At 39.2% G+C, this 15,672-nt stretch overlaps 1 protein-coding gene across 6 annotated transcripts in view; it reads left to right on the top strand.

Moving 5' to 3' along the window:
- Positions 1-1,593: 1,593 nt before the first annotated feature.
- Positions 1,594-15,672, top strand: part of MEIS2 (Meis homeobox 2) — a 123,452-nt gene continuing 109,373 nt past the window's right edge. For 2 of the 6 annotated variants that reach the window (XM_069951357.1, XM_069951352.1), the window contains exons 1-6: positions 2,608-2,980; positions 3,309-3,538; positions 4,102-4,243; positions 4,629-4,679; positions 5,121-5,171; positions 6,481-6,630. In XM_069951357.1, the coding sequence (XP_069807458.1) occupies positions 2,942-2,980; positions 3,309-3,538; positions 4,102-4,243; positions 4,629-4,679; positions 5,121-5,171; positions 6,481-6,630 (663 nt within the window). In that variant the 5' untranslated portion in view covers positions 2,608-2,941. Of the gene's footprint in view, positions 2,464-2,604; positions 2,981-3,308; positions 3,539-4,101; positions 4,244-4,628; positions 4,680-5,120; positions 5,172-6,480; positions 6,631-15,672 lie in introns of those variants that run through there. The other 4 variants (XM_069951354.1, XM_069951356.1, XM_069951355.1 and 1 more) reach the window with 4 other exon arrangements.

The raw sequence follows: 15,672 nt of genomic DNA, 5'->3' as shown, positions 1-15,672 counted from the left end.
ACCTGAGCCCACAGTCCCACTACAAAGACAGGGACAGCACTAGCCTCTAGTCTCCTCTATTCCACTTGCTAACCCTTAGCCCAGCCAGGATCCTGCTAGGAAAGTTGACAACATTGTGGATGGATGGATCCATTATTACTCATTTTATGTAGTGGTCCCCACTATATAACTAGAGCTGCTTTCGTCCACAACTATAACTCCCATCATGCACTGACAACAGTAGTTTTGCAATATATAGCCTCTAGTGCATGCACATATACCATGGCTCAGCTCATAGTTCTATGGCTTCTGTGGTTAGATGCAGGATGCCAGTGTACAGGGCATGATGAGAGTTGTAGTTTTGCAATGTATAGCCTCTAGTGCATGCACATATACCATGGCTCAGCTCATAGTTCTATGGCTTCTGTGGTTAGATGCAGGATGCCAGTGTACAGAGCATGATGACAGTTGTAGTTTTGCAATGTATAGCCTCTAGTGCATGCACATATACCATGGCTCAGCTCATAGTTCTATGGCTTCTGTGGTTAGATGCAGGATGCCATAGTACAGAGCATGATGACAGTTGTAGTTTTGCAATGTATAGCCTCTAGTGCATGCACATATACCATGGCACAGCTCATAGCTCTATGGCTTCTGTGGTTAGAGTCAGGATGCCAGTGTACAGAGCATGATGAGAGTTGTAGTTTTGCATTATGTAGCCTCTAGTGCATGCACTTATACCATGGCACAGCTCTATGGTGCAATGGTTTCTGTGGTTAGATGCAGGATGCCATAGTACAGAGCATGATGAGAGTTGTAGTTTTGCATTATGTAGCCTCTAGTGCATGCACATATACCATGGCGCAGCTCTAGGGTGCAATGGCTTCTGTGGTTAGATGCAGGATGCCATAGTACAGAGCATGATGAGAGTTGTAGTTTTGCATTATGTAGCCTCTAGTGCATGCACATATACCATGGCACAGCTCATAGCTCTATGGCTTCTGTGGTTAGAGTCAGGATGCCAGTGTACAGAGCATGATGAGAGTTGTAGTTTTGCATTATGTAGCCTCTAGTGCATGCACATATACCATGGCGCAGCTCTAGGGTGCAATCGCTTCTGTGGTTAGATGCAGGATGCCATAGTACAGAGCATGATGAGAGTTGTAGTTTTGCATTATGTAGCCTCTAGTGCATGCACATATACCATGGCACAGCTCTATGGTGCAATGGCTTCTGTGGTTAGAGTCAGGATGCCAGTGTACAGGGCATGATGAGAGTTGTAGTTTTGCATTATGTAGCCTCTAGTGCATGCACATATACCATGGCACAGCTCTATGGTGCAATCGCTTCTGTGGTTACATGCAGGATGCCATAGTACAGAGCAGAGGATTGTTTTGGAGTGAGCCTGTGCCTGGTAGGATGGTGAGAGGATGAGTGGAGTGAGGAAGGATCTGGAGGCTGTAGCCTCTCCCCTTGCCTGCCTCCCAGCCCTCCTGATTGCACACCAGCCATTGCCTCCCCTCCCAGTCCCTGCCTCCCTCCATGTGTCTGTGTCGTGGAGGACTGGCTCTGGCTCCCTCTGCTTCCGGGTCCCGTCATTTTTTCATTCTCCCGCCGATCAGCTCAACAAAACTGAGTCTTCTTGTATAAGCCAGCAGCAGCAGCCAACCTGCCAGCAGTCACTCATCTGCCAGTGCCAGGCTGCAAAATCCCACCTCATCCACCACCCAGCTCAGCTCCTCACTCCCTGCTGCTGCTGCTGCTGCACAACGAAGCACTTTGCTCTTTTTATTGCAATTTTATTTTTATTTTATTTTTTACAAAATTTTATATTTATTTTTAATTTTTTTGGATTTTTTTCCATCCTCTTGGATTCTTGATTTTGTCATTGGGAAAAAATATATATATATAAATTAAAGAGACAGAGATCTATAGGGAGCTGTCAGGAGGAGTTACGCAGAGATAGCAGAGAAGGGGCTGGAAGATCTGCTGCTCAAGTTGAATCTTCATCACTCTCATCATCATCATCATCATCATCATCCTCTTCCTCCTCCTCTTCTCCTGCCACCATCCCTCATTCAGCACCTTGACATGCTCTGCCTCTGATTGACATCTCAAGTGGCTGAGCGCCATGAGAATTCCCAGCCTTGGTCCATGTGGCTCTGCTCAGGGCCGACACTAAAGCTTCCTTGGAAGATTTAACAATAAATTTTGCAAGAAGAAAACAAAACATTAAGGAGCAAAAAAAAAAAAAAAAAAAATTTAATTTTTCTCCTCTTCAAGCCTGGCACCTTTTGTATTCAGCATGAGTGTAAGATTGGCATCCTAGAGGAAGAAGAGCACGTCCATTTTGGTTCTTTCACCTTTGCCCCTTCTTCCCCTTCCATCAGCCCAGGAGAAGGAGAGCCTGAGATTCTGGCAGGAGGGCTGAGGACACACTCACTATAGGGCGCACTACAGAGGAGTTTATTGATGGCGCAAAGGGTAGGTGGCAATGGGAGCTGGCAGTGCTGGGGGCATGGCATGGACTGACCAGGGTGGGGGAAGCAGCTTAGGATTCACTCTGTGTATATGGGTGTTAATATTAAAGAATGGATGTGAGTGATCAGGGCTTTGTGTGTTGTGTCTCCTCTGCACGCCTCACTCTCTGACACTCTCTGACACTCTCTTGCACTCTCTCTCTCTCTCTCTCTGACACACACCTCTCTCTCTCTTTCTCTCTCTCTCCCTCTCTCTCTTTCTTTCTCTCTTTCAGTAGTCAGTCTCCTCATCTCCTCCTGCCCTGCTTCCTCCTTTCTCCAACATATTTACCCCCTTTTTTTTTTTACCTTATCGATAACTCTTAGAATTTTTTTGTTTTGTTTTTTTTTCCTGCTTTACCTCTTTTCTCTCCTTAGACATTGCACTTTCTTATTCTTATTTTTTATATTTTTTTGGGGGGGGATTTAATTTTTTTTTTTGGATGAGCAGTAAAGACCCCGCACACGCCTCAATGTTCCTGGTAACTATTTTCTTTACATTTCTTTCCTTTTTTTTCTTTCTTAAATTATTTATTTTATTTCATTTTAGGTTTGTTTATTTTGCATTATTTTCCATATCTATTTTTTTTAATTAATTTTATGTATTTTTTTTTTGTTTATACTTCAGGACTCATTCTATTTAGCACTTTTTAGATTTTTTTATATATTTTTTTTTCTACATTTGTTCCATCCATCAGGCCTTTACAACATTTGACGTGCTAACGCGTCTTGCCCACACACTCTTCTTGCATCTGTTCTCTCTTCTCTTGTTTTCTCTCTTTTTTAATTCCCTCTTTTCTTCCCTGCCAGTACGATGAGTTACCGCACTATGCCATGGATGGAGTGGGGGTGCCAACCTCTATGTATGGTGACCCTCATGCCCCTCGACCTATTCCACCGGTACACCACTTAAACCATGGACCCCCTTTACATGCCAGCCAGCACTATGGAACCCATGCCCCTCATCCAAATGTTATGCCCACCAGCATGGGATCTGCTGTCAACGATGCCCTCAAACGGGACAAAGATGCCATTTATGGGTAGGTACTTGATGAGACTGGCATGTTTCTGTATTCTGCAGGAATAAGAGTTGTACCCTCTGCATACACCCTCTGCATACCCTCATACACAGCATGCAGGCAGCTTTATAGTATCTTACACCAACAAGGAGATAAACATCTCCTAAATGGAATCACAAGCTGATAAGTCCCATAGGAAGAGCAGGATATTCAGGTCTGCAGAGTGCAGGGATCCCGGGCCTGCCTGCCTGCTGCCTGCCTGCTGCCTGCCTGCCTGCTCCTATGGAACTTCATTAACCACCTCTCCTAATCCCGAGCAATTAAGGATTAAAGAGAGGGTTAAAAAATCAACCTTGTTGCTATGAACAAGTAAATTCTGCAAAAAAAAAAAAAAATTATTTATATATATATATATATATATATATATATATATATATATATATATGTTATTGAATGAATGAATTTAGTTTATTTGTAAATACTAGAAGGATTTTGTAAATATTATTGTTCTTATTTATTATTGTTATATGAGTACTGGTTATACCGATACTGATGTTGCCTTCTTGTATTGGGGGGCTCCTCAGACACCCCCTTTTCCCCCTTCTAGCTTTGGTCTTTGAGAAGTGTGAGCTGGCGACGTGTACCCCCCGGGAGCCCGGAGTGGCAGGAGGAGACGTCTGCTCCTCGGATTCCTTTAATGAAGACATCGCTGTATTTGCAAAACAGGTCATTGAGTCTTTATATCCTGCACCCCAATATGTGCAACCTCCAGGCCCAGTCTGTTATATAGTCTCATCACTGGGCACCCCCAGATACTTGCATTATAATTGTGTGCCATACACTACAATAACAATACTATGTGGATACTGAGAAAAAAAGTGCACTTTACTGTACATAGCCTTCTTTATGTGTATGTCAATATATATATATATATATATATATATATATATATAAAATCAAATGCAAATAAAGAAGGCTATGTACAGTGAAGTGCATGCATATATATATATATATATATATATATATATATATATATATATATATATTGTTTTCTGTATATTGTATGTAATATATGCTCTGTGACCATTGACCACAATGGTGTCACCCGCAGGTTCGGGCAGAGAAGCCACTTTTCTCCTCCAACCCTGAGCTGGACAATCTGGTGAGTTTTTCTGTATTTTTTTTTTTTGTATTTTTAATAAATAGAATTGTATCCATATATATATATATATATATATATATATATATATATATATATATATTTTTTTTTTTTTTTTTAAACAGCTGCTATTAGTGACTACAAGGCAGCAGTGTGTGTCGTGTTCACACAGGACAGTGTCACCTGTGGAGCCGCCTGATTCTGGGACTAGTCATGGGGCACTGATGGGGCAGGATTACCCTTGATCAGAGCGACCCAACCGTGACCGAGGAATCCACTAAAATCCGGGATAATTAGGATTCCTACTGACAAGGGCAAAGAGGAGGAGGGGGGGAATCGGGCCTGTGCACACATAGATGCGATATCGGTGCGATCACAAAAAAAAACACAACATAGTGATGGAATAATAATAATAATAATAATAATAATAATTCTCTTTTACAGATGATCCAGGCGATCCAGGTCCTGCGGTTTCATCTCTTGGAATTAGAAAAGGTCTGTATGAATAGTATCCTGCACTTACTATAGGATTATAACAAGTTTAATATAAAATAACCATACACTTTAGTATGTATATGTTCTGTAATATAATATGCATTGTAGGTTTTTTTTGTTTTTTTCTCTTTTTTTTTTCCTCTGCGCCATCTCCGCCGTCGGCTTCAATTATGCGAATTTCATGTGGAAATGTAATTGAGCGGAGCTAATTCGCGGCGCTAAAGCTGATTTGTAATGCAGTATCTGGGAGCGGGAAATGTCGCCTGTGAGTGGCCGGAGGAGTGCTCCCCGCAGCCGGCCTCAGCAGCTCCCACACCCCGGAGATGAAGCTGGGGACTCGGCTTGGGATGTCCTATGGTTCCCGGGAGTCCGTGCCTCCAGGAAGTGTCCGGATTATGGAATATCTTTCACATTGGACTGTATTGTGTGAGGAGATCCTGAACGTGCCCGCTGCCCCTGGTCTATAGGAAGGGTGGGATGTCTTCTCCATGAGTTGCCCCCATTCCACCCAGTGCCACCATCCTCCACCTGTTCACACTAGGGACTCTTTTCCTTCTCCTTCTGCTTTATCTTTGTTCCCCCATGTGTTAGTTTTTCTATTGACATCTCCCTGTCCCCCTCTCATCCTGCCCGACCCCTCCTTCTACCCCTCTTATCTCCAGAACTCACACTCTCTTCTTCCCTAACCTACAGCTTCTTCTTCTTCTTCTTCTTCTTTTTCTTCACCACTCACCATCTTCTTCGTCTTCTTCTTCCTCCTCTTCTTTTTCTTCTTCTTCTTCTTCTTCTTCACTACCCATCTTCTTCCTCTTCTTCTTCCTCCTCATCCTCTTCTTTTTCTTCTTCTTCTTCACTCCCCATCTTCTTCTTCTTCTTCCTCTTCTTCTTCACTCCCCATCTTCTTCTTCCTCTTCTTCTTCACTCCCCATCTTCTTCTTCATTACTCCCCATCTTCTTCTTCCTCTTTCTCCTTTTCTTCTTCTTCTTCTTCTCCCTTCTCTTCTTCTTCGTCACTCCCCATCTTCTTCTTCTACTTCCTGTTCTTCCTCTTCTTCTTCACTCCCCATCTTCTTCCCCCCTATCTTCCTCTTCTTCTTCACTCCCCATCTTCTCCTTCTTCTTCCTCTTCTCTCCCCTCTCTCTACTTGTTGCTGCTTTGGGGGTCTCCAGAGAATAATATCTGCTGCTGCAATTTCTTTATTGTTTCCTTGCCTGCAACTATTACAGTCTTTAATGATAGTCTTGGAGGACACCGGCTTGTTACTCTTGACTCCACCATAACACACACGGCCTCTCCCCCTTCCCCCAGGTCCATGAATTGTGTGATAATTTCTGCCATCGATACATCAGCTGTTTGAAAGGAAAAATGCCCATAGATTTAGTGATTGATGAGAGGGATGGAAGCTCCAAGTCTGACCATGAAGAACTCTCTGGATCCTCCACAAACCTCGCAGACCATGTGAGTCCACTCTCTATTCTTATTCTTGTATATTATGTGCATGAACTTATTATAAAGTTGTCTGTCTCCTCTTGCTCAATGACCCCTTTTCTATAGGTGTCATTGCCCCCTATGCACTGAAAGGTCCCATTGTGCCAGTGCATGTATCTGTATATCACCTATAAGACCCTACTAGGACAGACTTAGTGGTATCATGCAGACTGGCAGAGATCAAGTTTTTTTATTCCTATATTTTTAATGTGAGGTTTTCTTTTTTATTGGGCACCAGTTACAAGCCAACCAGACGCCTGGAGCCCCATCTTGTAAAGGCTCATAACCTTTAATGAACCAATAATTGACTTTCTATTAAGGAGAGCTGGAGAGAATTATTAACAGCAGTATTACAGGGTAGGCATTGATTTCTAACACTTTCATAATTCGCCCACATTAGAATCAGGCTTTTTTTAATTATTTTATTATATGGAAGTTGCTGTGATAGAGCTGCAGCTTTGTGCTTTAATGGACATGTGAGCTGATTGTGTTGCAATGGTTGTTGTTGTTGTTGTAGTTTATTATTGTTGTCACGTGATCTCTCCACTCTTTAATCCTACTCATTTGGGCTGAGTTAACTGATTTACCATTCCTTTAGGCCTTCTATGAACTATTGCATAGATAGTTACATTGGATTCCATATGTATAGTGTGTACTGTATGGTGTGTTTCCCATGGCTTCCTGTATATGCAGTATATACAGTGTGAACCCTGAGTTCCAGGGCATGTTCCATGTCTAGCATGTTAGTTGCCAAAGGTTTGAGGATTTAGGAAGGGATGAACAATAGACAGGATCTGTATATATATTCTGCAGTCCATGTATACATCCCCCACTCCTGTGTAAAGTCCAGCTTCCTTTCCCAGTACAGTCTGAGAGCTGGTGTCCCTCTTAGTGGATTACACACCCAGCCTGTTTAGGGTCTAACAGATGGCAACAGCTAAAGCCAATTTACTCTGCTCCCTGGTAATAAGGGACCTTTTATAGTCCATATTAGCTGCAGGATTTAGGTGACCAGGTCATTCCCAAATGGAACTTTTTCTTTCATTTTCACCATGTGATAGATGGACTAGACCTGTAGTCAAATAAATGTTGTGATGGCTCGATATAGCTTTTATTATACAGAACAAAATAACTGTTTGTTCAAACTTTTTTATTTTTTTTATTCTGTAATTCATTTCCAAATTCATAAAAAAAAAAATTCAGAACCCAAGTTAAATTCTAACACAAAAAAAAAATACAAATATAAAATAATTTTTGTAAAATAAATAAAAAAAAATCATCAAGTTTGAGGCTGATTTATCTGAATACAAATTCACCCTTGTTGTCACTTAATATATTAATATTAATATTTTTACACTGGTCGATAAGATGGTTCGTTTTGAATTGCTCGTTAATAATAAATAAATCTATAAATAAATATTTATTAGTAATATAAGCCAGATAAAAATACGTTTTTGTCCAAAATCGACTTGAATTTTTTTTTATATTTGGCTTAAAATTAAGATTAGATGAGGCAGAAGGTTCTGGTTTGCGTTTAGCTAGTATTTCTGTATACTGTATTTACATTTTTCTATAACTTTATCATCTTAATGGATTATTATCAGTGTCAATAGGATTAGATATAGGAAGTGTCCATTTTAGGGTTACAAATGAGCAGTGTTATTAGTGTGAACGCTGACGTTCCCAGCGCCTATGACTTTTATGGATCACCATCACTTGTAACTTCCTCCCATACATTTATATGATTAGTAAAGCTTGTCTTTACTGATGTCACCAGAAATAGGCCAAAAAAATAAATAAAAAAAAAATCGCTTTACACCACAAAGTACTTGACGCTAACAACCCATAGTAAAATATAAGGGCTAATTGAAAAACATATATAAACCTATGGACCTCAACGTGACTCGAAAACTGATAAACGCCATATAATCATTGGCCAGGAGTCTGCAGATGGGGAAAGAGCCGCATATTCCTTAACTAGCATGTTACCTTATGGCCTAACATGTCCCAATTGTAGTCGTGTTCTAAAGTATAATTGTTGTCACTTAGGGTAACACATAAGTAGTTATTATCGGACCTAAATAACAATTTTAGTCACTTGTTCACACGTCTTCTCAAGTCTTTGTGGAAGCTTCCCACTAGTGCCAGTCATGTCCCCACTCTAGGTCTCTTCAGGCCCTTACTTAGCCATTCATTCACTCTTACCGTATTCATTGCCTTTAAAACAATGTATTTTAAAGAATTGGGTAACTTACACCTCTTCAGCAACTATCAAATATTTAAGAAAGGGATTAGCATGCAAAATTGATCGCTGTAAAATAACTGATGCCTACCGAGTGTAAAGCCTCTCTGTCTGACGTAGAATTTTTTATTTTTAAATTTTTTATATTTTTAAGCGTTGCATCGGTTCAAGGCTTCATGTGTTTTCCTCTTTTCCTTCAAATTTTAAGCTAATATACTAATACTATACATCTTCTTTATGGCTGGAGTCACAATGACTTGAAATGCACAGTATTTATCTAATCTGCCTACCTTGAAGTGTTTGGCCTGATCCACGTCTGTTTCACGCAGTCGTAGGCAAACCTGGGCTCAGTAGAGGTTCTAGGACACTTTGTCAGGCTGAGACTTGGAGTTCCGCAAACAGCTACAGGTTGCAGGAGACTATTATTCTATTGCATGCATTCATCATTCTGCTCCATACAAAGCTGATAGCTGTTTATACAGTTTATATCAGTTTTCTACTGTGTCAGGTTTGACCTGGGTGCGGCGGTCAGTAAAGGTGAATTTGCTCTGGGGAACAATACAATTACTTTAAATTGGATTTTGGGTTCCAGAAATGCTTATTTTGTGCTTTTTATATTATCAAAGGTTTATTGTTTAAAGGTGGGAACAATTGTGACCCCCTATCATTGGCCATAGTATAAATGGTGATGATGGTGATAATGTTCCTTATTGGAGGTAAACTGAGGTCATCAGGACCTGATCATTGATATAGATATTGGGGGGGATCTTCACTTCTCCCCATCATAACATAATAGAAAAACAAGGCTCATGCTTAGTCCCATAGCTGAAAACCCATCAGGCCGTTTGGTTTGGCCATGTCCAATGTAGTAGTCTTAATAACATACTAGATTATCACTGGACTAATATTGTGTAATATTATAACACCGATGTGTAAAAATTGACTAGAGTTTGGTTATCTGTTCCCATTTTCCCCACTTTTTTAGAGGAATTGTCTGTACACTGGTAAACAAAAATATATATTAAATTATCATAATATCTATGATAATATCTAGCCCCCATCCATTCTACAAATACAAAACACCATCACCTATAGTGCTGTGCGCTCTATGGGGGAGGAAAAAACTTTTTGAGAACTTTTATGTTTTTGAAAGTTCCATTACCTTTATAAATATTTTACATTTAAAAAAAAAATTATATTATTATTATAATTATATTATTATTAGAAGTAATACCCCCCATCATTTGCCTTCTTATTACATGAGGACACTACATATGACTATAACAATTTTTTTTTTCTTTTATAAATTCTCTTTTACTTGTTTCTATGTCTATATATTGTTCTTCCCTACTATTTAATGGAGTATTTAATAAGGGAATTTGGGAATTTCCAATTGTGTGAATCAGGCCTAGGTGCTTATGTTAGAAATGACAACCAAAAAAAAAGCCTAATGCTGAATACTCAATATTTACTGCCATTGAGTATCTCTGTATATAAAAAGCTTTTGGTTAGCATTTGCAAACCCAGCATAAGGTGGGTGCTGAGCTACAGTATATCTTCCTGTAGAAAGGCTTGGATCATGGTAGAAGACATATTTATGATGTGTGTGCACAGGGAGATTGATTTGCCTGATTACACCACATTTTTCTGCATACGTCTTTATGCATAAGGTGGCAAGCAGCCTCAGTAGTCAGGTAGTCAGGAGAAAACATTGCTGGGAATTTATTTTCTTGTATTTAAAAAATATATATTTTTATTAAATAAATACATTTTTACCAAAGCATCATGGGTAATTTTAAGGGACATTTTTCTATTGGGTGCAAATGCAGATAAAGCATATAAAATGTGTATACGTATTATAATAAAAATTAGGCTTTCATTATGAATCTTAATCTCACCATTATCCTGATTCCTTAAAAGCCCCATCAGAACATTGTATATAAAGAACTCATAGTAAATACTATTGTTATTTTAGCTGTAGAGCTCCTAAGAATCAATCGCCTATTGGAGCCAGTTAGTTTCTAAGCATTGCTATGACTTGGTGCCAGTGCACAGCTTGGGACACTTGAGGGCCTTACCCAGCCTCCCACTGGGCTCAGGCTGCAGCTACTATGGGCTCTATGCCCCCCTTACCTCCTCCCCTGCATGGGCATTGTCTCTGTGTGTTTGGTACTGTCAGACAAGTTTATTCAGGTGCAGAATGGTCATAAAAATACTCCTAGTTTACAGTCCAAAAACCCTCAAAGTTTACATAATAGTTTAAAAGAACAAGAACACATTATTAAGCCACATTAATCTAATATTACACTGTGTTCTTTATAATTTACTTCCCCCCCCCCTCAAGTATAAACTTTTGAAACCTCCTTAATAATACAATTTTTTTTGCTTTGTATCAATAGACTGTAATTTAAGCTGAGAATCTGGAAAGTATTTGGTGTTATAATGGCACCTGTAAAAATACGAAGGGGGGGGAGGTGTATTCAAAATATATTTTAGGCATCAAGTTTTGGGGGGTCGCATTTGTGTCAGCTACACGGCATTGGTGTCAAAATGTCTATAAACAATATGTAGCCTATGACACCTATCTACTTAGATAGTATGCGTAATGGCGGGGCATATCTTAAAGTGTTTAAATAAACCTAAAAATAGTATCAGACGTGGTGCAACCACAAACCCCACTACTATTCTTTAAGGAAAAACATGGCACAAGCCTCTGTCCCATATATATTATAAGGCTCATTGATAATTATTACCTTGCGTTGACCTTTTCGGAGGTATACGGTGTAATCTTTCTATGGAGTGTTACATTGTGCTTGCTTTTCAAGTAATACCTATCATAATAAATTTATAACAAGAGGCCATTTATTAAACCCTATTAAGGTAATACTTCATTACAGTAGATATAAAATATATTAACCTCTCATAACAGTGATGTATTAGGGCTGGTATGACTTGCAATAGTAATCTGAGTAGAAGGGCTTCATTTCACCATGTTACACGACCATACACATTTAGCATCACTTTATATATAATCATTTCATTTCACTATACATCTTCTCCACATAGGAACGCACTGTCTGAGTTTTCATATAGTTTTGCTTGTGGTTTTGATACTAATTGATGTATTTGTTTTTATTATATTGTGGTGTATATAGTGAATTGGAATATATTCTGTATACCACAAGGACTCATGATGCCCATGGCACAGTAGATAATGTCATAAAGACAAGCTCTATATTTATTTATCGGTACATATATTATATATATATATATTTCAGGTTAGACCAGGTATATAGGTATATATATACATCAGGCCATGAAATGTTATGTAGAGCTGGTTTTCGGCCTGTGTTCACACTCTCGCACCCTTACACTGACTTATGATGGAGGTAAAATAGTCTAGTAGTAATAGTAAGAGTTCTTGTTCTGCACAACATATATAACTCTTATTTTAAAAAAAATCTAACTAACCAAAAACATAAAAACAATGCAAAATAACATAAAAGAATTGCAGTTATCCCCATGGTTAATGGTTACATAAATGAACAACACCAGGTCTGATTTGGTGTCACATTTAGCGTACACTGCCCCAATACCCCAATAAATAAAGTTAGTAAGATCTACAGATCACATACACACATAATAAACATGCAAGCAAAAAAAAAGTCACTGTTACCCAAATTCCAGCTGCTATTTTACCATGAGGTTTAAAAATGAAAGCAGCCATCTGACTGGTTGCTATGGGCAACAGGAAGCTAAGGCCCAGATTTTATAATCTGTCCGAGGACAGAAACGGTCTGATTTGTCCATAGCAACCAATCACAGCTCAGCTTTCATTTTACCAGAGTAATCTGACCAATGGAATCTGAGTTGTGATTGGTTGCTATGGGAAAATCATACAGTTTTGGTCATCAGACAGGTTGATAAATCTAGGCATAAGTTTACACACGGGGATGTTATTCACGAGGGTAACAGATGCCCTTAACAGCCAATCAGGTCATGGCTTTCATATTAAACTAAAATCTGATTGGTTGCAGCATGTCTGCCTTTAGTCAGCACCATTTATCAATCTGTCTCAGGACAAAGATTGTCTGGTTTGCCCATAGCAACCATAGTTTGTTAAGGTATGAAAGCTGAGCTGTGACTGGTTGCTATGGGCAAAACCAGACAGATATCTCCTCAGATTGATAAAGTTTAAAACATGAAGGCTGAAATGTGTTAACAGTAAAATCTCAGTGTAAGAAATATAAAATCCAGGGAAGACTTTATACAGGGCTTACGTCATATATTTCTTTATCCAATAAAAAGGTGAATGACACTTTACTTGTGGCTCCCTTTAAATCTAGAATTTAAAATATTTTAAGGCCCAAAACACATTAATTTTCTATTTTTTTTCTAAAATCCAGTTTGGTAGTTGAAAAAGTTCTCCCTCCCTTTCCTGTCTCTTCTTTGCAGTCATCCCTTATCTTATTGTACCTCCCCGGCAACATTCCCTCCATGACTCCCCTCCCTGATGCATCATCTACAGGAATGTATCAGGTTCAAAGGTCTCATGCTACAAAATAATACGCGTAGTATGGAGCTATTTGGTGTAGGATTCCGACACTATAGATAGCTATAACATGTAGAGCGCCACATCATGAATAATTCAGACTCGGCGGCAATAGTGGCATGGAAAGGATCCACACGCACTACCATACTAGGCCGAAATGTGGACGTTATGGGTAGACCCACTAGCGGAAATTTTTTTATCTACTGTAATTGTAACCCCATGGAACTGTTTGCCATGTGTAAACACATGAGAATTTGCTGCAGTTTCCACCTTGAAAATACATAGTACGCTGAGGGTTGTAGTTTCCGAAGACATGGTTAGGTACTGCTAAAATATTGGAAAAGGGTTTAGTCCTGCTGCCTGTACGTGAGCGGATAGTCTCATTTGCCATGCTCCCCGGGCCTGTGGTTTGGACATTAATTCATTAGCACAATCCAGGACCTGTTGGAGATTTGTTTAGGGGAGGAATGTAAATAATTCCAGGAGCGCATGAAGTTGTGTTCCTACCCTCCGCACTTCAGCCGCGGCCTGTATAAAGTCAGCTTGTAGTAGGTTGCTTGCACTGAGCACAGAATTGGACTTGCCAGGAATTCCTGGGTGTTTGCTCCAGGCTGACTGCTGTAAAGTGTACACATGCTAGTTGTGTTATTCGGCGTAGTGACATGGGAGGTCTTTCATCTTTGTGTCCTGAGAACTTTATTAAGTGACTTGTGGTGTAGACAAGATCTCGAGCAATTAAATTAACATTACGTGTTGTGCTTTTACCCAATTTCATAAGCATGTACGGAGAGTGCCACCATATACAGTGAAACATAATGACTATTGTAACCGGTAATCATAATGATAATTGCCGGGTATAAACGAACAGCAATGTAAAGGATGTATGCCTTCCTATAAAATGGGGGCATATGCCAGTACATTTGGGACCCATATACTTATATAGCTGCTGTATCACAATTCTGTTAAAGTTTGTTCGGACCCAGAATATATGAACCCATACTGTGTATGTCAGAATTTGCCTATTAGGCTGTGTTCACACACAGTAAAATCAAATCAAAATATGGACTTCATTTTGAGTGAAGACAAAACAATGTGTGAACAGGTGAAAAAAAAAACAGCTGTTTTTTTGCAAAAGCAGGTGGTAAATAATGGGCATGTTCGTTCTTTTAATGGTCATAATCAATTGCGTCAGTTATTCTATAGTGTGTGTGCACTCCTGTCCAATTTCCTATTGACTTTAATAGAGTGCATTATTACATTACAGCTGTATTTGGCTGTTTTTTTTTACTGTGTGTGAACACAGTCTTAGGAGTCCATCATTAATAGCAAGTACAGAAAATAACAATATGTAAATATACCTTGTATAAATGAAGAAGATATAAAAATAAATGTACAGCGCACCAGTAAGACAAAGCATATTAGCAAATTAGCTGGAAACTCTGTCACTTTCTTCAGATTTGGAATAGGCACATAGGATTTTTACACCACTACTCTCACAGTGGTTGATCGGTCAAAAGTTTAGTATATGCACTAGGAAATCACCATTGAAGGAAAGTGTTGGACTCCAATGTCACGAAGAAGAGACAACACATATCAAGGCTGTTACACACTCTTTATTGTGGACCTGATGAAGAGAATCTAACACTCTTGAAATACGTTGTGTATTTATTTAAAATGAAGAACCACTTCTTTAAGACAATGGAGTGCAGAATCAGTGTACTAACAGATATCTATGTCATGGATATTGTGCAATGCTATTATATTATATTATAATGCGATTATAGACTATGAGATTGTGTAGTTTAGGGATGTGTTCACATCAGTATTTTTGCCAGTATTATGCTCAGTATCTATAGACAAAATCAGGAGAGGAACTGACAGAGGAAGTACAATGAAAAGGATTTGCACAGTTTCTGTATTTTCAACCCACTCGTGGTTTTAGTTGGAAAAAATACTGACTTAAATACTATGTGTGAACATAGCCTAAAATCCAATATGGTGCTGTTGAAGCTTGTCTTATACAGCAGGTTGGGTACTATCACTTCTATGTTAAAGCAAAGGCTAAATTCAAAATAGCGCTGTACTGCTGGGTACCAAGACTACTAGACTTTATAATATACTGTACATGTAAAGGAAAATGTTGAGGAAAAGGCACCCAGCAGGGAGCAGGTTAATCGTCTAGCAAATTGTATTCAAAGAAGCAAATGATGGTTGGTGC

Source organism: Dendropsophus ebraccatus, chromosome 13 (assembly GCF_027789765.1).
Source record: "Dendropsophus ebraccatus isolate aDenEbr1 chromosome 13, aDenEbr1.pat, whole genome shotgun sequence".
Lineage (NCBI taxonomy): Eukaryota > Metazoa > Chordata > Amphibia > Anura > Hylidae > Dendropsophus > Dendropsophus ebraccatus.
Note: the sequence above shows the minus strand (reverse complement) of the source record. Positions and strands in the feature narration are given on the sequence as shown.